Source organism: Mesoplodon mirus (assembly GCF_964341445.2).
Source record: "Mesoplodon mirus genome assembly, chromosome: 3".
In the NCBI taxonomy this organism is placed as follows: Eukaryota; Metazoa; Chordata; class Mammalia; order Artiodactyla; family Ziphiidae; genus Mesoplodon; species Mesoplodon mirus.
The window spans coordinates 123,351,302-123,377,473 of NC_138978.1; the positions used below are offsets into that span (position 1 = coordinate 123,351,302).

The window sequence follows — 26,172 nt, forward strand, 5'->3', positions numbered from 1 at the left end:
GGCGGGGGGAGAGGGGGAGAGGGACCTATTTAAAGCTACCCTGGTGCTCACTGTCTCTGTCTGTCTGCTGGGGTCTCTGGAAACCCCAGGCTGGTGGTGTGAGCTTGGGATCCTCCCGGTGACCTCCCCCATCTAGATCCCTCAGCCACTCTGCCCCAAGATGGGCCGTGGGGTGAGTATCCCCAAAGAGCAGGGGCCTCTCTGGGGGGAGCAGTAGGGCTCTCTAGATGGTGCGGGAGGCTGGAGGGAAAGGATGAGGTGGGGATGGGATACGGAAGGAGGAGCAGTGGGCTGGTTTGAACTTGGAACTGACAGTGTCCCAGCTACCACTGTGTGCACAGCCCCACAGCACAGACCCATAGCGCTCAGCCGCCCAAGCGCTGTCCTCTCCACCAGCACCCCGAGCACTAGCCCCGCAGCCCACCACTCGCATCCCCTCCGGCCCTCCCTCCACCCCCTCCCTCATCTCTGTCCCTGCTCCTCCAGCCACATCTCCACGGTTCCTCCTCTCTCACCGCATCTCCCAGCCTCCCAGCTGAAGGGACATTTGGTACTGTTAATCCTCCCCGCCTTCGCCACCCTCTGAAAGTATCCATTCCTCTGGGAGTCCCAGCCTGAGAGGATGGGGGTCCAGTCTGAGGTTGGAGAGAGGGGCAGGGGCCATCCACTCCAGAGTCACCAAGCAGTTCCGGACACCAGCTCCAGGGGCCCTGAGCTCCAGGGACAGCTGGGCGGAGGGTGCGGAGGAAGAGTGATGTGCCCCCAGCCCCTCGTCCAGCGCCCCCGGATGTCCCGGGCAGCATTGTCCTCTGGCTGCAAGCCATGTGCTTTGAGGACTTTCCCAGAGGCTAGTGAGAGCCGCCGGCACCCCCCTCAGTCCACCCCATCCTGTGGCATTCTGCAGCACTGGGTATGCCAAGGGGAAGATTAACAACTACCAGGGAAGGGGGGTGGGGGCCAGGGCCAGGGCTTTGAATTCTTGGAAATGAAATTTCCATATGGAGAAAAGTGACCCAATCCCTTTACATCCTGCGCCTGACGGCTTTCCTTTTGTGGAATGCTGGCAGAAGAGAGCAGGGAGGGAAAGGGCCTGGGGAGCGACGGGAGGGTGCTGAGGAAAGAAGGTGCCTGCGGGGAGCTGTAGGGCACTTTGGCCCCAGGGGGGTCAGGCAAGGACATGGTATCACACTGAGTTTAGCAGCTGAGAAAACTAGGAGCTTGGACACCAGGGTTCCTGAGCTAGGGTGGGAGCTATAAATAGAACTGGTGTGTGAGTGTGTGTGAGTGTGTGTGTGTGTGTTTTCATGTGTTCTTCATAGGCTGCAGTTGATACAGACATTCATGGGTGAGCACCTGTGTTTGTGTCTTAGCAGACAAATTTGCAAACGTGCAGACCTTCAAGCATGAGTGAGCATAGATGTCACGGTGTGAGGGCACGTGAGGTCTGTGAAGAGCTGTGTCTGACGTGTGGGCTTCACAGAGGAAGAGCTCACAACCATGGGAAGATACTGTCTGGGGACCTTCAGCTGCACCTTGACATCTTTTGTTCCCCCAGGGAACGGGAGTCCCCAGCTGAGGCGCAGGACCTCGAACCTCTCCCCTCCTTCACCTTAGCACAGGGTGGACCCAGCTCAAGAGGTCCTGCTTGAGAAGTGATTTGACCTTGACTTCTTCATGGCTCTGTGCTTCTCCCCCAGCATCCCTGAATTCCCTTCCCATCCACTCCCAGTAGTGAGTCAGGGAGCAGGTCTGGTTCTGTCCAGACTGAGGCTGGGGAGAGTGGGGGGACTTGGGGGGGGTAGCTTGGAGTTCACCCAGCCAGGAGACCCCTGAAGAGGGAAGGCACCCCCCATCCAAATACCCCTTTTCCCTGCAGAGCAAGGGCTCACTGTCACCTCACCACCCTATGACTGTGAAGGGCAGCATGGGAGTTGGGGGAAGGGATGGCCCTGGTGGGAGGGAGCCCGGCCTGCTCCAGCTGCCACCAAAGGGCAGCGGTGGGGGGGAGGGCTGGCTGATTTCCAGCTGCCCGACTCTGTCCCAGCCCTGGGCTTTCTCAGAAAGAACTCTCTGTTCTCCTTCAGCACTCAAGGCCCAGAGAGGGGGACTTGTGGACTTGTGGATGGGGGAGGGAGGAGGGAAGGGGAGTGGTCCTTGCTTCCTCTCTTTCTTTCTTGCCTGGGCAGCCCGCTGGCCCTGAATCTCCGCAGGCTCCTGGCTGCAGAGCCTGAGATCCCTGCCAGGACAGGAGGGGGGACGGGGCAGTGTGTCCGCAGCTCTGTGCCTGCCTGCAGGAAAGCAGGATGGGCACTTAGGGAAAGGGGCTGCTGCTGAGAGCTTCTTTGCTTAGCCACCATCTGTACATGCCAGACGTACATATGTGGGCTGGGAAATTTTTTAAACCATGCCTTTGATTCTAATTGTCATGAACTTTACTTCATGCCTGTATGTACAGAAATTCTCTGGGCTCTGCTCCTGGGCCCCCAGGCACAGCCCCCTCCTCTGTGAATGCCCAGACCCTGTTCCTGCCCCGGGAGCTATGGAGGGTCTCATTGAAGCTTATCCACCCCAGTCTCTGGCCTCTTGTCTCTTCGCTGCTTTTCATCCGTTTCTCAGTGCTGTCCCACCAAGGACAGAATCCAAAGCATTAGATTTGTGAATCCAGGATGTTTCAATCCATTCAATTAAATGAGCCCCCCCGAGTCACCTGGGGAAGCGAGAAGTAGCACTGCTCACAACCCTCTCCCACTCCTACTGTTGGTCTGCTTCAGTCTCCCCAGGAAGATCAGCCTTCAGGAAGCTAAAGATAGCCTTGATCCATAGATGCTTCACATGGAAACAAACGCAAGCTTTACTGATCACCTTTGCTGAGAAGAGCACTTCTGAGCAACACAGCCTGCAAAGAGCTCATATCCTTCTAGATCATTAGCGTCTGGGTGATAACGGTGTCCACCTCTCACGGCACCTCCCCCACCCCAGTTCCTGATTTCACTGGTCAGACTTCTGTATCTCCAGGTGCTAGATTCGTGATCTCTTGTGATCAGGGCAGCTGCCACATTACTTGGATGGCTCCTCTTTGATGGAAAAAAAAATGTATCATCCCCAAGCACAGTGGATTTTTAGGGCAGTGAAACTACTCTGTATACTATAATAATGGATATGTGTTATGCATTCATCCAAATCCACAGAATGTGCAACACCAAGAATGAACCCTAATGTAAACTATGGACTTTGAATGATAATGATGTGTCAATGTAGGTCCATCCATTGTAACAAATGTACCACTCTGGTGCCAGATGTTGATGGTGGGGAGGCCGTGCAGGGGCGGGTAGGAGTTATATGGGAGCCTGTAATTTGTGCTCACTTTTGCTGTGAACCTAAAACTGCTCTGAAAGAAAAAGTCTGTTTTTAAAAAATGAATTATCCTGCAAAAAAAAAAAAAAAAAAAGGCAAGCACCTTGACTGTAGATCCCACCCAGGTGTTCCCTCTTTACAGTAAAAAAACAAAAAATGAATTTCATCATAGTATAGAAAAGCTCATTCGTGAAACCCTGGCATGGCCCTTAGGGTCCAGTGGAAAAGTGGAGGCACAGGACAGGAACTGAGCAGTGCCTCTGTGACAAGGACACAACATCCCGAGGGAGGTGGGAGGAGAGGAGCCTAGGGAGGTAGAGGGGACGAGAAGGCACTTGTCACGCCACCCCAGGCCTCCCCAGCTACTTCCTATCCTATCACCCAAGACCCCTTGGAAGGAGAAATTCCCCACCCTCTCCCCCAGAAGGCCCCTGTGAGACCCTGGAAGCCTGCTGGCAGCGAGGAGACCACAGGCCCGTAAGAGGAGGGGGAAACAGTAGCCTCGCGAGGCTCCTGTTAAAATGTTCACCTGACTTCACTAAAGGACCCAGGAATGCCTGGACCTAAGAGTTCCATGCATTTTCAGTTTTAGATTTACCCTGAGACAATTTTTTTTAACATCTTTATTGGAGTGTAATTGCTTTACAATGGTGTGTTAGTTTCTGCTTTATAACAAAGTGAATCAGCTATACATATACATGTGTTCCCATATCTCTTCCCTCTTGCGTCTCCCTCCCACCCTCCCTATCCCACCCCTCTAGGTGGTCACAAAGCACCGAGCTGATCTCCCTGTGCTATGCGGCAGCTTCCCACTAGCTATCTATTTTCCATTTGGTAGTGTATATATTTCCATGCCTCTCTCTCACTTCGTCTCAGCTTACCCTTCCCCCTCCCCATGTCCTCAAGTCCATTCTCTATGCTCAGAGACAATTTCTTATATTTTTAGACAAACAGGGCCCAGTTCCCTCCTCACCCAATTGTGCTCTGGGGCTTCAAGTCCTGTGAATTGCCTCTTGCCCAGTCGCAATTTTTTTTTTTTTTTTTTTCAGCCCTGAGGTCAACTTTTATTTCTTGGCTGACAGGACTTGCAGACACATGATCTTCCCAGCACCTTTTATCCTGCCCAAGCAGCGGCAGCCTAGTCCCAAAAGTGCCATGGCCAAAAGGGTTGGGGAGTCACTTCACATTCCAGGCTGGAGGCGAAGGGGCTTGGGGGTACTCCCCACAAACCTTTGCCAGCAAGAGGCCATGACTCACCCCAACCCCAAATCCTGCATTCTGGTGGGAGGTGGCACCAGGATGGCGAGGGCTCCCAGGACACTGTGTGCCCATTTCCTGGACGCACTGATCCTCCGACTACTGATTTCTCAGTCCGTGAGCCCTGCTCATCCCATTTCCACGCTCCACCACCAGACCCTGTGGCTCCCTTCCTCCTCCAGACACTTCCCTGCCCTGACCCCTGACTCCCCAAAGACTCTTAATTGTGCCCCCCCACCAATTCCTAACTGTTTCTACTCCTCTCTGAGTAAAGCAGCCACGGTGTTGGGACAAAGACATCCCTACAGGGTACTGCTCCCTCAACGAACCCCCAGCCCTGTCCAGTCCCTTCTACAATTCTAAATAGTGTAGGATGGTGGTTTTTAAGGTTTTTGTTTACTTTGCTTTAAGAACAGGGTTCTTTCAACAAACAAAATCTTAGCATGAGCCCGACTACTCAAAAGCTAAGAGTGGGCTCCTGAGTCCTGAGCCCCTCAGCCTTTCCCGAAGTTCAAATGTAGAGCCCTGGGGTTCTGTTAATAGTTTTCAAACTGAGGGCCTGGGGTCCCCGCCACCCTGAAACCCCCTTTCCTCCCCTGGGATGACCACTGACTTTGAATCCACTGGCCCCCCCACTCCCAATGCCTGGAGTCCCAGGCTATCCAGTGGGAATAGAGGCTCCAGCCTCCATCCTCCCTGACTCCCTGGGCTCTCCCTTCCTCTTGCAGGCTGGCCGCGAGTACTCACCTGCAGCCACTACTGCGGAAAATGGGGGCGGCAAGAAAAAACAGAAAGAGAAGGAGCTGGATGAGCTGAAGAAGGAGGTGACCATGGTGAGCCCCCAGCCAGGCCATGGAAAAGGGCTCCCATGCTGGGAAAGCTGCCCCTCAGGGAAGCTCATGACACAAACCTCCCCCATGCTCCTTGCCTCACTGCTGTGCTCTCAGTACCCGCAGATGCATTCTAGACACACACAGTCTGCCTCCTTCCCCAAAGCAACTTGCTTTCTCTTCTCCAGGACGACCACAAGCTGTCCTTGGATGAGCTGGGCCGCAAGTACCAAGTGGATCTGTCCAAGGTCAGTGAAGGGGCTTCTAGGGAGGGCACCAAAGAAGTGAGAGAACCACGCAGCCTCAGGGTAGAAGGGGCCTTAAAACTCAAAGCCAACCGTCTTTACAGTTAAGGAAACCGAGGCCCAGAGACAAGGGACTAGTTGGTGGCAGGGCCAAAGCTAGAACACAGATCCACTGCTTCCTGGTCTACAGCTCCTTTCCTGAGTGCCTGGAAGCCAGAACTCCTTAAAACCCAGGACCTGGAGGGCCTCTGGGCAGGGCTGTATCCCAAGCAGCTTCAGTGACACACCTCCTCTTGTGGAACTGACGTACATGCAATAGTGGGGGAACCCATGACTATTATCAGAGTAATGCGTTGGGCGCTGCTGTGCATGTAGCGCTGGGATAGATGCTTTACATACTTTCCTCTGATCCTTACAACAAGCCAGGTGTGGAGACCTGTTCATTAAAACAAGGAGACTCAGAGAGAGAGTAGCTTCCCACGTTCATATCAGTAGTTAGTGGCACGGTTACATTGCCAAGCCCATCATTGTGAAAAGTAAAAAAATCGTTCATCAGAAATGTAATGGGTGCATACCTCCTCCTGTAGGCCTTCCTTGACTGTCATTTTGAAAATTCTACACCCCCTTCCTTTACCTTACCTTATTTTTTTAAATAACACTTTTCACTATCTGGCAGTAATGTCTATTTATAGTGTGTTACCTCATGAGATCATAAGCTGTACAAGGCAGGAACTTGTGGGTCTTGGCCATCTCTGGATCCCCAGCACTGACCATATTGCCTGGCATGTAGTAGGCACTCAATACACATTTATTAAATAAATGAGGGGACAGATAGAAAGAGAAATAAGAAGTGGCCTCTGCATTCAAGGAGCTCAAAGTCCAGCAGCAGAAAGGAAGGCAAACAGAATTCCAATGCCATATAGGGAGTACAGCTCTAGAATCATGCCTGGGATACAATGGGACCCAGAGAGGGGGCATGTGAGCCAGCCTGGGGCTAGGGCAACAGGGTCAGGCAAAGCTCTCTGGGGAAAGAGATGGATGGTGACCAAAGCTGTGTGACATTCATGGTCAATAATGTAGGACTCTTCTTGAATCCTTGGTGAAGGGGGGAATCTGAAGGCAGAGAGATGGGGGTGGGAGGTGGAGATCAATTGAGATGTCTTTCCAGGGAGTCTTATCAAGGCTGCCTCCAGAGGAGATTATTGTGGCCCTAACCAAAATGTGTCTCAACCCAAGGCTGACCAGAGGTGGGGGGGACCACAGCCAAAATCTTACTCAGCCTTCAAGTCCTCCAACACCCCTTGCAAATGCTACCTCCTCCTTGTGGCCTTTTCCTGATGGTCCCCTACCCCTTCCGCCAGGTGGGATTTTTCTCTCCACCTGGACATTATTCTGCTGCCAGGGAGCTGGTGGGAAGTGATGAGGGGCATGGCTTGTTCCAGATGCGAGCTCAGCTCCCACACCTCTCCTTGCCTCCCTCAGGGCCTCACCAACCAGCGGGCCCAGGACATTCTGGCTCGGGATGGACCCAATGCCCTCACCCCACCCCCAACCACCCCTGAGTGGGTCAAGTTCTGTCGCCAGCTTTTCGGGGGCTTCTCCATCCTGCTGTGGATTGGGGCCATCCTCTGTTTCCTGGCCTACGGCATCCAGGCTGCCATGGAGGATGAACCATCCAATGACAATGTGAGCCAGCATGCCTGACCCCTGGACCAGCCCATGATTCTGTCCTCCAACCCTGACTCTCCAGTACGGTGGGTGAGGGTCAGGGAGCAAGACCTTCCTGTATAGTCCGACAGCCCCTCTGTTCTTTAGGCTGAAAGGGGGTGAGACTTCTATACAAATCTACAGACACTCCTCCTCCAACACAAACATACACAATCATTCACGATTGAGACAGCCCCTCCCTGTTCCTTCACACATGAGTGGGCTTGTCTGCATCCCTGGGTCTTTACCCCCTAGAGAGGTCCTAGTCCTGGGAACTCCCTATGATTTTCCCCACCCCCTCCAGTCTTAAGAGGCTGGGGATTAGAAGGTTGAAGGAGAGGTTGGAGAGAAGGACTTTCTTCCACCATTCTCACTCCCAGATGCAGACAAAAGGGGGGCACTGAATGCTCATCCTGAGTGGCAGCTGCCCGTCTAGGGTTAGGAAAAGGGCAGGTCCCTCAAAACCTTTCTCCTTACCAGCTGTATCTGGGCGTGGTGCTGGCAGCTGTGGTCATCGTCACTGGCTGCTTCTCCTACTACCAGGAGGCCAAGAGCTCCAAGATCATGGATTCCTTCAAGAACATGGTGCCTCAGGTAGATGGCGGAGCTGGGCTCCAGGCCGGGGCATAAGGTTTCTGGGAGACTCATCTCTTCAACTCCTTGGGCTCTGAGATGGAGGCTTGGGCAAAAAAGACCCTCCAGCTCTTCACAACAGGACATATCTTGTTGCTAAGGGTGCAAGGTCTGTCCTCCTTGGTGGGGTTGGAGGCGAGGTGGGGCACCAGCAAAAGAGGAAGGTAGGGGTTGAGATGAGCATCTCCTGAGATCCCCGGGGCCTCCCCACAGCAAGCCCTCGTGGTGCGGGAAGGAGAGAAGATGCAGATCAATGCGGAGGAGGTGGTGGTGGGAGACCTGTTGGAGGTGAAGGGTGGAGACCGAGTGCCTGCCGACCTCCGGATCATCTCTTCTCATGGCTGTAAGGTGAGGGGGCCAGGCCAGAGCCACTGGCTGAGTCCACAAAGCAAGCTGTGTAAAGCTGAGAGGGACCTGTTAGAAGTTTGAAGTTTGGGAGGCCCAGGTCCAGATGTCAACACCTGCCCCACACTGCCCAGCCACACCTTGTTTCACATATTACACGTATGCATCCTTGTAACTGTGTGTCATGAATGCTCTGCACCCCCGGTGTTTCTTTGATATCCACTTTATAGCAATCATGTATTGAGTATTATTATGTGTCAGATGCTTCATATACATTCACATAGGCTACCTAATTTAGCTCTGCAAGAATGGTATAATCATGCCAGGTGGTTGCATGTGGCCACACAAGTCATGCCATGCACAACCCTAGCCGGTGCCATTTTCATTGACTACGGTGTTAATGGCACCCCCTGTAGTTGTGCAGTGCAGAGATTCTACTTCCATTCTCCATTTTACAGATGAGTAAAGGGAGGCAATGTTGGTTAAATAACTTGTCCAAGGTCACAGAAGAAGTCAGTGAGAGCCCAGATTCCAAACCAGAGCAGGGACAATAGCTGAGTAATGCTATAAATATGTGATGAGGGCAAGTGTAATTCTGTCTTGGGTGTCATGGAGACTGAGTGTGGCTGGAGTCAGGACACAGCTGTGTGTGCCTGAATGTGTCTGCCCATCTGATGACTCCACACTGCCTTCCTCCTCAGGTGGATAACTCATCCCTAACAGGCGAGTCGGAGCCCCAGACCCGCTCCCCCGAGTTCACCCACGAGAACCCCCTGGAGACCCGCAATATCTGTTTCTTCTCTACCAACTGCGTGGAAGGTGAGAGGCTAGCCTGGTGGGGAGCCCCTGGTCCCAGCATCAGCTGAGGGAGGAGCCTGCATCTTGAGCCTCCAGGCAGGACTGGGGGCTATGGCTGTACTTACTTGTCAAAAGCCCGGCTATGGAGGAGGGAATTGAAGGGGCAGAGAGCCCTGAGTACTACAGAAGTAGTCCCCTCCAGAGAGCAGGGAATTGGCTGGGACGGCATGACTCCAGGGAAAAGTCACCTCCCCACAGAAACAGCTCTGTTCTGCCCACCCCAGGACAGCGCAGATTCCCAAGCCTTCAGATATGGGCCAAGACCCGTATACACATACACATACGCACACACGCGCATGCACACACACACGCACATGCCCCAAACCATCCTTGATTCCTAGAAGTCTCTGGTTTGACTGATGGCTTCCATCTCTCCTGGTTCTGGGACTAGTTGCTTCATTCTCTGGCCCTTGCTTTGACCAGGGCCCAGGATGGGGAAGGGACAGGAAAGCTATCAGTCCAGGTGAACATTCAGGCCTTCTTTCAGGCTGCATCCTGGCCTGCGCTTCACCAAAAGAAACTGTTGGTCATGCACAGGCTGCCCGGTGTGCCCCGCCACTGCTCTGGGTTCTAGAGATGACCAAAGGCCAGGAAGAGCTCCCAGAGCTGCCACCACTGAGTGGCCAGAGTCCAAGCACCACCGAAACCCCTGCCCTCTTTGGTTGTGCCAGTGAGCAGAGTCGGGCTGACTCGGAGAGGGAGGCCGGGGCCAGAGCTGGTGGGAGGAAGAGCCTGACTAGACCATGAGCCTCAGAAAGTGGGTCAGAGGAGGCCTTGCATCCCACTCCTCACACATACCTTTCCCTTCCCGTTTCTCATTTCTCTTCAGTGTATATTCTGTTTCTCTCAGCTTTCCCCCTCCTTCAGCAAGTTAGAATCATGGTGAAAATCACCACACATTGTTTCCTAAATTCTTAATGTACTGAGATTCTGAAATTTGCTCTACATTTCCCACAGTTGATAAAAATGCCCAGTAAAACATGTCCATTGCTTACTCTGAACTGGCTTTGAAGAGAGGAGAGGAAATGAATAGAACTAACATTTGTTGAGTGCCTACTATGTGCCAGGCACTGCTCTAGGTGTATGACAACACTGTCTCATTTCATTATTAAAGCAATCCCTAAGTAGAAATTCAAAGATGGATGCAAACCCAGGTCTGGCTGGCTCCGATGCATGCTCTTTCCACTCCAGCACACTTCCTCCCCTGAAGACCCCTGGAATGTCTACATAAGGGCTAGAGATTGCCTAGCTTCTTCTATAGAGAGTCATGCCTAGTGTTGAGAAAGAAAAACTTAAGACTGCAGGGAAAATCCATAAGTGCTTTACTTTGTGTTTGTAATATATTTTTGGATGATAACAAGTATGAGATTGATTTTACTGAAATACCACAGGCAATACTTTTATGTCATTTACTGAATCTCCTCAGTTTGAACCTTGAGTTTATTTGCAAGGTTTCTCCCCAGGCCCAGGTATAAGAGAAAATAATTTGCTGTTGTACTGAGTCTGGGATTGGCCATCTATGCTGGGAGAGGAAGCCAAGGGAGGTACAATCTAATCACAGTGACTCACAGTCTTTGGCTTGCTTACTCTGTGATGGTTTTCCTCTCCCAGGAAGTAGGATGAGACTTCAGTTCCTGGGACCCCAAGGCACCCAACCTCGTGTCCCTTCCTGTGTTGTAGGCACTGCCAGGGGCATCGTGATTGCCACAGGTGACCGGACGGTGATGGGCCGCATAGCCACTCTGGCCTCAGGCCTGGAGGTCGGGCGGACACCTATAGCCGTGGAGATTGAGCATTTCATCCAGCTGATCACGGGAGTGGCTGTGTTCCTGGGGGTATCCTTCTTCGTGCTGTCCCTCATCCTGGGCTACAGCTGGCTGGAGGCAGTCATCTTCCTCATCGGCATCATTGTGGCCAATGTGCCTGAGGGGTTGCTGGCCACTGTCACTGTGAGTGGGTCAGGCCAAGGGGCCTCCAGGAGAGGGTTTTGCTACCCTGCATCAAAAGCAAGAGAGGCTATGGCTTCTCTGCAATTTTTTTACTTCCAGCCCCTAAAATCACATATTCGATTCTCCTTTAATACATGGCTTAGAATGTGAGTCTGAAAAAGATCATTTAATACATGGCTCAGAGTTTGAATCTGAAAGGTTTTAAGTTGGGCTGTGCCTTTGCTCTCAGTTTCTCTCCCAGAGCTTGTCCTGGTCGCCTGTTCTCACAACCCTTGTACCAGTCATCTCCCCACTGCCCTCTGGAGTTCATCCTGGCTAACTCTCCTGTCAAGGCTCTCTCCAAGGTCACCAGTGACTAATTAGCAAATCCAGTGACCTTTCCTCAGCTCCCATCCTTAGCTCTGTTGCTGAAATGGATACTGCTGTCCGCCCTCCTAGCATTCTCTCCTTCGTTGATGACTGTGACTCATCACTACCCTGGTTCTTCTCTTCCCAGTCCCCTGCACTGTCTCCTCCTCCCCACCTCCACTGATCCTCAGTCCTCAATGCTCTGCTTTCCTCCTGATGCCCCTGAGTAAGCTCATCTCCTCCCAGTTTCTGATGCCTGTTTGGTGTTGATGACTCACACATACCTACACCCTGTTCTACTCTGGCCCTCTCTGGAGCTCTGGCCAAATATCTTCAACTCCCTACTGGACACTTCACCTAAATATACACTCATGATCTCAGCTCAACACATCTAAAATGGAACACATGGGCTTCCCTGGTGGCACAATGGTTGAGAGTCCTCCTGCCGATGCAGGGGACACGGGTTTGTGCCCCGGTCCGGGAAGATCCCACATGCCGCGGAGCGGCTGGGCCCGTGAGTCATGGCCACTGAGCCTGCGTGTCCGGAGCCTGTGCTCTGCAATGGGAGAGGCCACAACAGTGAGAGGCCCGCGTACCGCAAAAAAATTTAATTAATTAATTAATTAAAATTTTTTTAAAAAATAAATAAATAAAATGGAACACATTCATGACTTACACCTAGGTCTCTCTCAGTGTTCCTGGAGTAGGATCAAGGGAGGAGGGACCAAGCCATGGTCTGGGGTAAGGACATGGATATCTCCAGCTTCAGGCTGAGCCCTTTTTATTGCCCTCTCTCTCTACCAGGTGTGTCTGACCCTGACAGCCAAGCGCATGGCTCGGAAGAACTGCCTGGTGAAGAACCTGGAGGCAGTGGAGACGCTGGGCTCCACCTCCACCATCTGCTCCGACAAGACGGGCACCCTCACCCAGAACCGCATGACCGTCGCCCACATGTGGTTTGACAACCAGATCCACGAGGCCGACACCACAGAAGATCAGTCTGGTGATTGGGCGCTCTACCCAGAGTGGGAGGAGGGGACCGGAGGATGTTCAGGGCACTGGACTGGCGGGGCAGGTGGGGTGAGATAAGAGGTCTAAAGGAGAGCCTAGCTCCTGCTTCTCTCTCCTTTCCTCCCAGGGGCCACTTTTGACAAACGATCCCCCACGTGGACCGCCCTGTCCCGGATTGCTGGTCTCTGCAACCGTGCTGTCTTCAAGGCAGGGCAGGAGAACATCTCTGTGTCTAAGGTAGGGGGTTGGGGGATCGCCACAGCCTGCCCACTTTGCCGATGCCCAGCTTCCTCTCTTGCACCCTGTGGCTGCCTCGGGGACATCAGTGCCCTCCCTCCTTGGTCCTCCACTGTGACACTGAATTCTCCTTGTTGGCAGCGGGACACAGCTGGTGATGCCTCCGAGTCAGCTCTGCTCAAGTGCATTGAGCTGTCCTGCGGCTCCGTGAGGAAGATGAGGGATAGAAACCCCAAGGTGGCGGAGATCCCTTTCAACTCAACCAATAAGTACCAGGTCTGGTTTGGGTGCCAGGTCAAGGAAAGAGGGAGAGATGGAAGTGAGGGGCACACAGAGTCAAAGGGGAATCAACAGCAGGAGAGAAGGCATCTGATCACCCTCTCACCCCTGCATCATCCCCGGGGCAACGTGGGTGACCAGATGTCTGGTTGCAATGACCAACCCCACACCCAGCTCCCAAACCTTCATTCCTTTACTACAACCTGTCACCTTCTCAACTCTTCTTCCCAGGGCTCCACATCCTCTGGCTCCAGTCCCCCAACCCTTCCATCCCATTCAGTTGAACCATACGTTGGAAATTTCCTTAGGGTATCCCTCAGCCTACAGGCATCTGTTAAATGCCAAGAATGCAGTCTCAGCTATGTCCTGTAAAAGCCATAGGGGTAAAATCCCCTAAGGCCAGTGTGGTGATGGGGCATGCTGATGACAAAGCCACCTCACCCCTAGCACAGTGCCTGTCCTAACTGATTAGAGTAAATATTTGCTGAGTGAATGAATGTCCTATGGGAAGGTGACTCTCAGGTTACAGGGTTAGGACTATGAGGTCCAAACACCCATCCACACATGGAGACTCTCCCTATGTTGATAATGGTTGATGGATCAGGGGTTATTTTATTAAGAGAGTTTTTCTTACCAGCCTCTGCTCTGTCCCAGGCCCCGTGCTGGGCACTGGAGCTTCAAGACAAGTGTGGCCCCTCTGTAACTGCCTTTCCTCTCTCCAGCTGTCCATCCACGAGAGAGAAGACAGCCCCCAGAGCTACGTGCTGGTGATGAAGGGGGCCCCAGAGCGCATCCTGGACCGGTGCTCCTCCATCTTGGTGCAGGGCAAGGAGGTCCCTCTAGACAAGGAGATGCAAGACGCCTTCCAGAATGCCTACCTGGAGCTGGGAGGACTGGGGGAGCGAGTGCTAGGTGAGGGGCCAGAAGCAGGGAGCAGGGCTGAGAAAGCCTTCCCTGGGATGAGGGGCTCTGGGGGCAACCCGGCAGCCACCTTGCTGCTCTCACTCCTCCCTTCTGTCCCCTTCAGGCTTCTGTCAACTGAATCTGCCCTCTGGAAAGTTTCCTCGGGGCTTCAAATTCGACACAGATGAGCTGAACTTTCCCACAGAGAAGCTCTGCTTCGTGGGGCTCATGTCCATGATTGACCCTCCACGGGCTGCCGTACCGGACGCTGTGGGCAAGTGCCGGAGTGCAGGCATCAAGGTACTAGCCTCACTTCGTCCCTCCTCCCAAACACCAAAAGTCCAGGGGCCGGAGAGGCTGCTGCCCTGGGGAGACCTGGGCCACTGTTGGCCTACTTCCTGCTGACTGAGAGGAGAAGCCATCCATCTTCAAGGAAAGGTCGGTCCCTGCCTTGTAGCTCTCACCCTTGTCCCTTTTGCTCAGAGTGACCAGTCTCCCACACCCATGCTTTCTCTCTGGCGCACGGCTCCTTCCATTCTTGTTTCAAGCCCATCAGTCACCCTTATCTTGGAGATCTGATTGTCCTCCCCTTCCCAGCTAGCTCCTACTCTCTCTAGCCGTTTAGGATGAGATTAGTAGGCTCTCGCCTGTGGCCGCTCACCTCCGCCCCATAACCCTGTAGACTAGCTCCGGTCCTCATTCCACCAAGACTACCTCTCCCTCATTCTCTTCTCCAACTGCAATTGCTTCTCAATGACCACTCCCTTCTCTGTAAGACATCTGTGCTTCATTCAACAAATATTTATTGTTTACTGAGCACTGTTCAAGGTGCTAGAGTTCAACAAACAAACAAAAATCCCTTCCATCTTGTCCTTTCTGTTTCCAAGATACAGCTCTTTACCACTCTTAACCTGTCCAGTTACCAATTCTGATGCCATTGCTTGTTCCTCCTTTTTCAACTTCTCACCTACTTCCAAATCAATTCAACTCAACCTGTCTACTGAGGGCCAGGGACTGCACCAGGCACTGGGGAAACAAAAGACAAATAAGATGCAGTGCCTGGCCTCCGGAGCTCATGATCCCTCAGGGGAAACAAATGCCCTTAAATTAATCACAGAACAATTTTAACAGATAGGGTCTTTGAGCACCCTAGGGTCAGATATTCTAATAATAAAAAGAGTCTATTGTTTTGTGAGGCTTTATATGCATCAGGCACTATTCTAAGCATCAAACCTGTATGATCACATTTGATTTTCACAACAACCCTACAAGTAGGCACTAGTATTTTCCCTTATTTACAGAGACGAAAACTGAGACGCAAAGTAACATGCCCAAGGCCACAGAGCTAGTAAGTGGTAGAGCCAGGGTTTGAACTGAGATATCTGCTATTTTTTAACCATCACACTAGAGGGCTTATATGTATATATGCACATATATGTGATTTCTGACCCCTGCAACCACTCTGTCTCTAAGGTAGGCATCATTATCCCCATTTAAAAATAAAACAAGCTGAGACTCCAAGTGGGTAAGTAGCTTTCCCAAAATAAAACTTCTAGTAAGAGGGAGACTGGCTATAGGAAGCCTGGCCAGCTCATCCGGAAAGCCCGTGCACCCCTTCTCACCAGGCAGCCTGTTACCATGATCAGAACAGTTACCGAGGCCTGGTGAAAGCATGTCCAGGGAACTCAGAGCAGCAGGGGGCAGTTAAGTCCACCTCGGAGAACTGGACAATGTTTTACAGAGGGCATGATATTTGATCTGGGCCCCGAAGGGTGACGAGCATTTTGTAAGGCGGGGAGGGAGCAGAGGCGTGTCAAGAGCAGGGAACAGCGTGTACCCAGCCGTGGCTGGACTGCACGGGGCATGCGCGCGTGGCAGTGGGAGGTGGCCGAGGAGCACCGGAGACGGAGGCTGCAATCAGGGCCAGGGCCAGTTGGAAGGATTTTGCTTAAATGCCAGACTTGGGCTTTATCCTGAGAGCCACAGAGAGCCGCAGGTGTCACAGGGCAGAGCTAGCCCTTAGGAGGCTACTTGGATGGAGAAGGGGCTGGATTTGGAGCAGAACTGGGGTTGGGGAGACAGCATAAGAGGCTATTGCAATAGCAAGATGATGGCAAGATGATGACCCAAATTAGGGCAGCGACAAAAGGAGTGGAGTAGTTACTTTTGAGAGATGTTTTGAGAACTTGGTGAGCAAACTCAAATGGGGAGGCGAGAAGATCCAGGAGATAAAGGGACTGAATGAATTGAATGGATAGTATCTCAGGTGGGGAGCGGAAGAGAAGCCTCCATGGGGGCGGGGAGTAGAGATAAGGAGTTCACTTCGCCCTGAGATCAGAAGGTCTGTAAGATGCCCAGGGGGAGATGTTTCAGGGAAAGTAGGAATATGGCGGAGAGCTCAAGAAAACGGGCCAGGACAGGAGAGTTCAGTCTCATTCCCACGTGAGTACAGATTAAAGACACGCTAGTATGCTTGATTCTATTGCTCAGGAAAAGAGCAGGGGTGAAGAAAGGGGAGGGGAAGGAAACCCTGGGCCACACCAACAGAAAGGGCAAGTGGAGGAGGAACCAGTGATGAGGGGGAAGGTGGTGACAGGTAACCCTTAGTGAGTGTCCACCTAAGGCCGCTAACTCCTCAAGACAACCCTGAAGGAAAGACTCATCATCTCCATTCTGCTGAGACTCAGTGAAGGCACTTGGGGAAGGTCAGTGTTTCACCTTAGGTCTGCTAGGCGACACCAAAGCTGCTTCCTCATTCAGGTGGGAAAGCGCACCTGAAGAGGGATGGAGGGGAACTGGGAATGAAGGAGTCCATGGGAGCCAAGGGAGGACAGGGCTTCAAGGAGGGGGTGGTGGACAGTGCGAAACCCCTCAGAGGGTTGAGTAGGATGAGGACTGCCAAGGTGCTTTTGTCTTTCCACTGGGAGGCCCATGTGGCTTTTGGGGGTGGAAGAGAAGGCAGCGGGGCATGAAGAGGCTTCCTTCTCAGTATGTGTGGGATTTGCCCCACAAACCCCCACAGGCAAATGGTCTCCTAAGCCAGCTCTGACCTCCTGATGCTTTTGCAACATCCTCTTTACCAGCCTCTCAGATGCTAACCACCTTCCCCATCCGGCTTCATCCATTCTGCAACAGCAGCAATGAATATCATGGTTCAGTCAGGAATCACCTTCTTCCCACATTGTGAAGGGATGTCAGAGGCAGAGGAACAGGTGGTGGAAGGCAGCAGGGAGGGATGGGAGGGAATGTCTCCCTCCCATCCCTGCCCTGTCTGATTAGGATGTCGGCAGACCTCACACTGGGCACTAAGTAAACCATGTCTGTTCTGGTCCCCTGGGACCCGGAGCAAATCATGGGCCCCTTGCTAAGCCTTTGTTTCCTCATTGGTAAAATGAAGGAGCTGTTAGGGGTCCTCCCAGCTGTGACAACCTCATATCCCATGACATTCAAACTCTTAAACAATCCTTGAGGCTGCTTTTCCAAGGGACCCTCATTAACTTGTTAACTCTGTCAGAGAGGCTTTCCTCCAGTTAGGCAAACTATCTCTGATCTCCTGAAAACAACTTGTCGTTGTCTCTTCCCCTCACCCATTCTCTCTCTCTCTCTCTCTCTCTCTCTCTCTCTCTCTCTCACACACACACACACACACACACACACACACAGAGTTCCATTATTTTGGCTGGGATCTTCCAGTCCCACCGTCTAGTGGTCTAGCTCTTCCGACTTTGGGAAAGGAATAAAAGGAGAAAAAAAAAAAACCTTAATGCTGCTTTCCTTTTCTCTTTTCTCCTTCCTGCCAGGTGATCATGGTGACCGGGGACCACCCTATCACAGCCAAGGCCATTGCCAAAGGTGTGGGTATCATATCAGAGGGCAACGAGACGGTGGAGGACATTGCAGCCCGGCTCAACATTCCTGTCAGCCAAGTCAACCCCAGGTGAGGCTCTGCAGGACCCCTCCCCCATCGACTCAGCCTCTCCCACAGACGCTTGAACAGCCCCTGAGGGTATCTGGTCCTAACTGCCGGTTCCCTGGTCCCAAGCCTGTGGCCAGACTGTGCCACTGATTAGCTGTGTAACCTTGGACCTGTCACTTTACCTTCCCGAGCCTCCATTTTCTCAACTTCAAAATTAGTGTAGTATCCACGCTGCTGGTTGCTATAGGAGCGAGATACGTATAAAGGAAGTAGCGTCTGGCCCAGCACGCTGTACTGATGACTGTGATGCTGCTGCGTGGTGAGGACTGAGCACCACCCCCTCAAAGAGAGAAATGGGAAAGACAGGTCACTGAGGGTCAGGGAGAGGAAGACTGAAGCTGTTGGGGAAGACCCGGCAGTGGCGAGGAGGGGTGGTGGGGTACCAGGGAATCAACAGGCTCTGCCTCTGCCTCCAGAGAGGCCAAGGCATGTGTGGTGCATGGCTCTGACCTGAAGGACATGACGTCAGAGCATCTGGACGAGATCCTCAAGAACCATACGGAGATTGTCTTTGCCCGGACATCTCCTCAGCAGAAGCTCATCATCGTGGAGGGCTGTCAGAGGCAGGTGAGCAAAGGGGTAAGGGTCAAGGCCAGGGCCAGGGCCAGGCACGTGCAGGGGCTGCACCCCCAGCCTGGCTGTACCTTCTCCCCAGGGAGCCATTGTGGCGGTGACAGGGGACGGGGTGAACGACTCCCCCGCGCTGAAGAAGGCGGACATCGGCATTGCCATGGGCATCGCTGGCTCTGACGTGTCTAAGCAGGCAGCCGACATGATCCTGCTGGACGACAACTTTGCCTCCATCGTCACGGGTGTGGAGGAGGGTGAGGGGCTACACGGGCTGGGATGCCATCCAGGATGTCTGAGCTGGCACATCTGCTTCCCTGCCTTTTACCCCAATTACAGACTCAACTCAGGATCTCAGGCATCCACCGCCTGCTTTAGCTCCCCTCTAACACAAAATCTCCCTTTGTTGGGTAGATGAGCGGCCATGCTTCAGGGGCTAGGGGTGGGGAGGGTCCCTCTGATCTCCCTGATGCCCTCAGAACCTCCCCACAGGCCGCCTGATCTTTGACAACCTGAAGAAATCCATCGCCTACACCCTGACCAGCAACATCCCTGAGATCACCCCCTTCCTGTTGTTCATCATCGCCAACATCCCCCTGCCTCTGGGCACTGTGACCATCCTCTGCATTGACTTGGGCACTGACATGGTGAGGCCATGGGTTGGAGGAGGGGACAGGCAAGGCAGTCATGGGAGCACAGTGGGTAAGGGTGGGCCACAGATGGAAAGAAAGGTGCATCAGGGACAGCTGAGCAGGCTGTGAGGGTTGCAGAGAAGATGAGCTCAAAGCCTGGAAGATGATAGGGTCTTGGGTCTCTCTTTTTTTTTTTTTTTTTTACTGTGTTGGGTCTTCGTTGCTGCGCACGGGCTTTCTCTAGTTGCGGCGAGCGTGGACTACTCTTCACTGCGGTGCACAGGCTTCTCATTGCAGTGGCTTCTCTTGTTGCGGAGCACAGGCTCTAGGCGCACGCGGGCTTCAGTATTTGTGGCATGTGGGCTCAGTAGTTGTGGCTTGCGGGCTCCAGAGAGCAGGCTCAGTAATTGTGGCGTACAGGCTTAGTTGCTCCACGGCATGTGGGATCTTCCCGGACCAAGGATCGAACCCCGGTCTCCTGCATTGGCAGGTGGATTCTTAACCACTGCGCCACCAGGGAAGTCCAGGGTCTTGGGTCTTTATAAGTGTTTGAATTGTGTCAAAGATTCTTCGCTGTTGATCATCCTCTGCTCCCACTCTCTCCCTTCAAATGCCGTCCTCTCCCCAACTGCCCCCTTGCACAGGTCCCTGCCATCTCCTTGGCCTACGAGGCAGCTGAGAGTGACATCATGAAGCGACAGCCGAGAAACCCGCAGACAGACAAGCTGGTGAACGAGAGGCTCATCAGCATGGCTTATGGACAGATCGGTGCGGCCGGGCCCGGGGCTCAGGAGGGAACCCCAAGAAGATGTTTTTCCCAGCCTTTGGAGGGATGATACCCCTGCAAAATTCCAGGACAGGGGCCAACTCCCCGAGGGTCAGGGATGTCCTTCTCTGGCCCATAGGGGCTGGCCCCATCCTGTTACCTTCTATGACCCAGGCCCTGCCCTTTGTCCTTTGCCCACCACCCACAGGGATGATCCAGGCACTGGGTGGCTTCTTCACCTACTTCGTGATCCTGGCAGAGAATGGTTTTCTGCCTTCACGGCTGCTGGGAATCCGCCTCGACTGGGACGACCGGTCCATGAATGACCTGGAGGACAGCTACGGACAGGAGTGGGTAAGTGGAGCTGTGTAAGTGCAGATGCACACATATGAGAGGGTAGGGCTGAACGTGTGGCAGGAGTGGTCAGTCGTGGCCAATGGGATTGGGGGCTAAGGGTGGAGTAGGTGCCCAGGATTTAACATCTGCCCTGGACCACGCTGCACCCTGTTCCTACCCTTTCCTCTCACACTCTCACCTCTCTCTTCCTGCCCTCCCCCAGACCTATGAGCAACGGAAGGTGGTGGAGTTCACGTGCCACACGGCCTTCTTTGCCAGCATTGTGGTTGTGCAGTGGGCTGACCTCATCATCTGCAAGACCCGCCGCAACTCAGTCTTCCAGCAGGGCATGAAGTGAGCATGCCCACCAGGCAGAGCGCATTCAGGGCGCACTCACCCACCCACATCTGCTGGGGTCTCCGATTGTAGTTGCCTGGCTGTATATCCTTAGCCTTTTTTGGAAATAGTTGAGCGAAGAGGAAGGAGGGCTATGACTCTTTCTGATGAGTTTTCATTTGCTCCTAAAATCTCCTTCATATGGTCTCCTTCCATCGTCCTTCCTTTTCATCTTCTCCCCATACCTCTCCCCTCCCTCCCTTCTTCCTTCCTCCCTTCCTTCCTCTATCTTATACTCTATACTCACCCCCACCCCTCGGCCCAGCCCTAAATACAGGGTCCCCTGGGCTCCCCTCCACTCGGCAGGTAGCTCTAGTTTACAGCACTTGCCTTGTGGTGGTGATGTTGGCCTTGTGGTGGTGATGTTGTCCTTGTGGGAGCTGTGAGCTACTCAGGGTCAAGTTCTTGTAGTGTGAGTTACACCTGCCAGTCACTGTGCTAAGTGATTCACAGACATCGTCAAACCTCACAGTAGCTCTGTGAGGGAGGTATTATTTTCATTCTATGGATAAGAGACCCCTGCAAAAAGTTAAATGGTGTGCCTGGGGTCACCCAGCTGGAAATAGCTCAGCCAGCTCTGTTTCTGAAGCCTAAGCTCGTGACTACTACACTGGGTGGCTCACCTGTCACAGAGCCTGGCACCTGAGGGGTACCCAGTGATTCCTCTGCAGCTCCAGCCTGGATGGTGGTCAGTGCCAAAGGTATCACTCCCATTATCTTTCTTTTCTTCTACTGCAAACAATGGGCACAATTCCCCACGTGAGTTTTGTCACAATTTCTTAGTTTGAGAAAAAAAAATGCCAAAACTCCAGTGAATTTAATAGCGTTTGAGATCCTAGGGATAGGAAAGGGAAAAGTCTGTTAGATGAAGGAAGGAGACTCCACTGGGCTAAAAACACTAATGGGGACAAGGCAGTGAGAAGAGAACAAGGAGCAGAGGGTCCAAGACACTAGGTGGCTGACTGTGCAGGGCATGGGTGACAGAGCAAGCCGGGGACATATCCAGACCAGCTAAATCCTGCCCATCTGAGAGGCAAGTGGAAAAGAAACTAAACAAAAGTCAGACTGGGACAGGGAAGGAGTACTAATACCAACAAGAAACCTGGCCCGAGGCAGCCTTCGCACCTTATGCCCCACCCTGGGGTGTCTGGACCCTCAGGGGTCCTCAGAGATGCTCTGTGCATTATTCAAACAGCTTTATGGAAATAAAGCACTTCCTCTAAGAAGATTCCCAAGCTTACCAAAGTGTCATTGTCAGGCAGAAGCCTAAGTATGAACTATAGCGATCACATGTTAATGCACGATTCTTTTTGGAAGTCGTGTGTATGACTAATTAATTTTTTAACTGGGAAAATATATTCATTCCTTTTTTTTTGGCCTCACTGTGGAGCATTCGATCCCAACCAGGGATCGAACCCGTGCCCCCTGCAGTGGAAGCACAGGGCCCCAACCACTGGACTGCCAGGGAATTCCCTATATTCATTACTTATTAACAAATGCAGCTGGAGAGACAAAAATCAATTAAAATGTGGTCTTTATAGAGGAAAAACAAGAGGGATGCTTAATGAGTGAAAAGTTTGGGAACAACTGGCTTAAGCCATGAAGAGGTGCAGTGCATGAGATTATAAAATACACCTAAGAATGTTCCACGTTCAAGAGCTCTCCACGCATTATCTCCCACAATCTTCCCAGCAATCGTAGGATATAAAGGTACTATCTCCTCCAGAGAAGGAGCATGAAGGTCAGAGAAGTTAAGCAACATTGTTTCCAACCAGAAGCTAGTAAGTGGCCTGGCTGGGACTAGACCCCCCCGTCCGACTCCAGACACTGTCCTCAGAGCCTTATTCTCTCCTGCTCTTCAGTTCTGATGTGGTGAATACATATTCAGCACTTTTTATCCAGTGAGCTTTCCCTTTCTGAGTACTTTACAAACATTCCCTTCTTTATTGAATATCTATGACCAACAACTACCTGGGGCTGTAGGAGACACTGAGAGGGTAGAAGACATAATTCAGTCCTGAAATGAAGGAACAAGCATCTTGCTGGGGAGACGACACTTTCAAAGGCCACGTGCCTGGATCAATAACAAGATTATAAGCTGCGTGAGGGCAGGTTCCAGGTCTCCAGAAGGAAGCTTGCATTGACCACAGCATCTCCAGCACAGAGCGTATCACTCAACACATAGGAAACATGTATTTGATGAGTGAAAGTATGTGTTATAGACAATAATCGGAGGTAAAATCAGTAAGCAGAAAAATTAAAGACAATCTTTCTTTGGTTACATTTAGCATGAGAAGAAGCATTTGAAGAAGGCATGGGAAGACGTCATTTATAGCCTTTCCCCAGCGTTTCTTCCCGCCTCTTTCCCTTCCACCACCAGGGGTCAGCCTGGATCTCTGCCCCTCCTTGCCCTCCCCTCCAACGCTACCTACCCTTTGCCTTTCCAGGAACAAGATTCTGATTTTTGGGCTCCTGGAGGAGACAGCACTGGCGGCCTTTCTGTCTTACTGCCCGGGCATGGGTGTGGCCCTGCGCATGTACCCGCTCAAGTGAGTGTCTCTTTAGAAGGGCCCCCTGCTAGGATCCAAGTTCTGGTCCCTTTGAAGCAACCTCTGATGCTCTTGACACTCTCCTCTGTTTCCTCAGGGTCACCTGGTGGTTCTGTGCCTTCCCCTACAGTCTCCTCATCTTCATCTACGATGAGGTCCGAAAGCTGATTCTGCGGCGATATCCAGGTGGTAAGCACCTCGGCGCTGCACCCCGACCCCAGCAAAGTGCAACTCCCCACTGTGGCTACCAACCCATGCAGGGCTCCAAATCTGAACTCCATTCCTACTACGGATCCTTGCTCCTTTTCCTCAGTGCCCTCGGATCTTTGGGTCCAGGGTCCTAGGAGCCCTGACTCTGCTGAAACTCTTCCTCTCAGATTCCTGTCCCACCCAACACACAACTGGTCTCTGAGGCCCTCCGCCTTCCACCTGAAATCACAGAACATCAGAACTAGAAGGGCCCTCTGAGGTCATCTAGTCCCACCTCCACATTTTACAGACAAAGAGAGGGGCAGAGGTGAATTTATTCATTCAGGGTCATAAAGCCAGAAGCAGCAGAACTGGCACTACAACCCAGCCCTCCTAATTCCCAGTCATCAACCAAGTATTTTTTTTTCCCCAACAAGCAGTTTTGATCACTTACTGGAGGTTGAAAATGGATGGCCCACAAGCCAAATATGGTCCATGGATATTGTTTGGTTTGGCTGCCCTATCTTGCATGGGTGTTTTTTGTTTTTTGTTTTTCAATTGGCTTAATATCTAAAACTTAGGGGCTTTCACATAAAATCCAAGTTTCTGGCTTCTCCTGAAAAATCACAGGTGCTGTCGATCCCAGGGCCCCATTTCTGGACAGCAACAACAGACGGCTGCCCTTTAGAAACTCACTTGTTACCTGAACAGCACCTGTTGCCGTTTGTATTTTCACCCCCAACAAAACCACTCCGGGCCCACCGTCCCCTGTGCTAAATGCAAGTCTCTCCTTCCCCCTAATCCATGGCCTCATGGAGTCCCCTCTGCCCCTCCCCTTCCACAGCTGCTTTCCTCAGCCCCTCCCCCAGGCTTCTGTTCTGCCTGGCCTCAACCACCAAGACCCTAGGGCATTTATCTCTTGTCTTCTCTAAGCTCACCCTGCAACCCCCATGCCTAATCTCTCTAACAGGCTGGGTGGAGAAGGAGACGTACTACTGAGCCCGTTGGAAAGAAGAGCCAAGCATGGGAAAGACGGTGGGGCGGGGGGGGCGGGATGTGCGGTCCCTGAAGTAGTCGCAGGGATGGCATTGGGGAGGGCTGGGAAACAGTGGGGTGGCATTTGGGGAGAAGACTTGGGGTGAGAGAATGAGGCAACTCAGCAGGCTGAGTCATGGGGAGTGGGTAATTCAGCTTGGGGTGATTGCCCCAGAGGCCTGTCTAGGAGCAATCAGCCCAGACACTACATGTCAGGGGTCCCTCCCCAGGTCCTGCTCTGCTGCACTCCACGTGCTGTCTATCTCACCTGAGGACCCGAGGGGTACCCCAGCCCTCCCTGGTCCCTGTTCCTTCACCCTCACCTCCCACTAGAACACATGAACACCGAAAGGCAAGGGTCTGTCTAGACCAGGAGGGGAACTATCTCAGATCACCAGTGTCCCTTTATCTCTCCAACCTCACCCCACTTCCCACCTTCACCCCCCATTTGCTTCCTGCCCAACTCTGTCCCCTGCTTCCCCTTCAGACCTGCAAATCACAAATGGTGCCTCCTGGTGAGTGCTAGGGCCTGAGGCCAGAAAGGGAAGCCAGCCAGCCAGTTGGAGAGGCTGGCCCGTCTCCCATTCAAAGCCATTTAGGAAGCGCCAGAAGAGAGCTGGGCGGACAGGTGGGAGAGGGGGGTATGGCGGAGCAGGGGGACAGGAAAGGAGAGAGAATGTCAGTTCAGGGTGTCTGACATAGATCTCTGGGCTCCAGCTTTGTGACCTGCCCTTCAGAGCAGTGGTCCCCAACCTTTTTGGCACCAGGGGCTGGCTCCGTGGAAGACGATTTTTCCACAGACGGGGAAGGGTGGTGCAGGGGAATGGTTCAGGAGGTAATGCCAGCGATGGGGGGCGATGGGGGGCTGCGGATGAAGCTTTGCTCACTCACAACCACTCACCTCCTGCTCTGTGGCCCAGTTCCTAACAGGCTGTGGACCTGTATCGGTTGGAGGCCCGATAGGTGTTGGGGACCCCTGCTTTAGAGCACCCTGCCAGTAGAACCAATTCCAATGTCACCAGAGTAGCAGCAGAGGCAGGACCAGGAGGCTAACTGAGGATCTTCACTGAGATTCCACACCCATGTGCCCGTGGTGTTCCCCACTGACCCTTGGTGTGTGGTCTGTTGGTCCCCGAGGCCTAGGTGTCACAGATGCTCCAGTTCTCTCCACCAGTATGCTTGGTAACACCCCACCCTTAGAATGCTAAGTCCTCAGAAGTTCCAAGTGGTGCTGAGAGGGGGAGCTGCCAGCTCATTCCCTGCCCCTCCCCCCTTCCCCTTCATGCCCATCCGGATGAACCTGCGTCACTCCCAGGCACTGCCAAGCCAGCCCTGGAAAAGGAGGTCCCTGGCCATAAGCTGGAATTCGGGTAGAGAAGTTCCCAGAAACGTCCTCTCTTCCAGGGACATGCAGAATCAGCTTAGGTCATGGATGTGGTTAGGACCTCTGGACAACAAGAGAGAGCGTTAGGAGACCTGCCTTTGACCTTCTTGGACATCAGGGCTGTTCTTCCCAGACCAACGCCCTTCACGCTGATGATCACTGTACCCACTTTCCCCTGAGATGAGGAGTTGGTTTCAGGTTCCTACAGGAAGATGCTTTTCCCTCTCTAACCCCCTCCCCACCTCCACTTTGCTCTGCAGGCAGCTCTGCCCATTGTCTAAGCCTGGCTTAGAAGGCTTAGGGAATGTCCTGTAGAGAGAATCCTAGATGAACCAAGCAAGTGTGAGAGACACCTAAGGAAAATGGAAGACCTAAGGCAGAAAGGA

The 26,172-nt window shown here is 52.8% G+C and overlaps 1 protein-coding gene across 3 annotated transcripts; it reads left to right on the forward strand.

Annotated features, from left to right (window-relative positions):
* Positions 1-72: 72 nt before the first annotated feature.
* ATP1A2 (ATPase Na+/K+ transporting subunit alpha 2) lies at positions 73-24,405 on the forward strand. Of its 3 annotated transcripts, XM_082616613.1 has the most exons (23): positions 73-172; positions 5,340-5,444; positions 5,630-5,689; positions 7,169-7,372; positions 7,874-7,987; positions 8,240-8,374; positions 9,073-9,190; positions 10,910-11,178; positions 12,331-12,529; positions 12,665-12,774; positions 12,916-13,050; positions 13,776-13,965; positions 14,081-14,256; positions 17,757-17,893; positions 18,349-18,499; positions 18,588-18,756; positions 18,992-19,146; positions 19,776-19,899; positions 20,106-20,251; positions 20,457-20,587; positions 23,077-23,178; positions 23,276-23,367; positions 24,338-24,405. In XM_082616613.1, exons 1-23 carry the CDS (start codon positions 161-163, stop codon positions 24,364-24,366), a joined length of 3,063 nt encoding a protein of 1,020 aa, XP_082472739.1. In that variant the 5' UTR covers positions 73-160; the 3' UTR covers positions 24,367-24,405. The 3 variants fall into 3 exon arrangements, with proteins under 3 accessions (XP_082472739.1, XP_082472740.1, XP_082472741.1); XM_082616614.1 differs by lacking the exons at positions 73-172; positions 5,340-5,444; positions 5,630-5,689; positions 7,169-7,372; positions 7,874-7,987 and adding an exon at positions 8,079-8,135; XM_082616615.1 differs by lacking the exons at positions 73-172; positions 5,340-5,444; positions 5,630-5,689; ... (2 more) ...; positions 8,240-8,374; positions 9,073-9,190 and having other exon boundaries at positions 11,038-11,064.
* The last annotated feature ends 1,767 nt before the right edge of the window (positions 24,406-26,172 follow it).

What these genes read in the sequence shown, in the direction of transcription:
- ATP1A2 (XM_082616613.1), top strand. An exon ending in ATGAACCATCCAATGACAAT is followed by an intron (nt 7,373 to 7,873) that starts GTGAGCCAGCAT and finishes TCTCCTTACCAG; the next exon opens with CTGTATCTGGGCGTGGTGCT. An exon ending in CTGCGCATGTACCCGCTCAA is followed by an intron (nt 23,179 to 23,275) that starts GTGAGTGTCTCT and finishes CTGTTTCCTCAG; the next exon opens with GGTCACCTGGTGGTTCTGTG.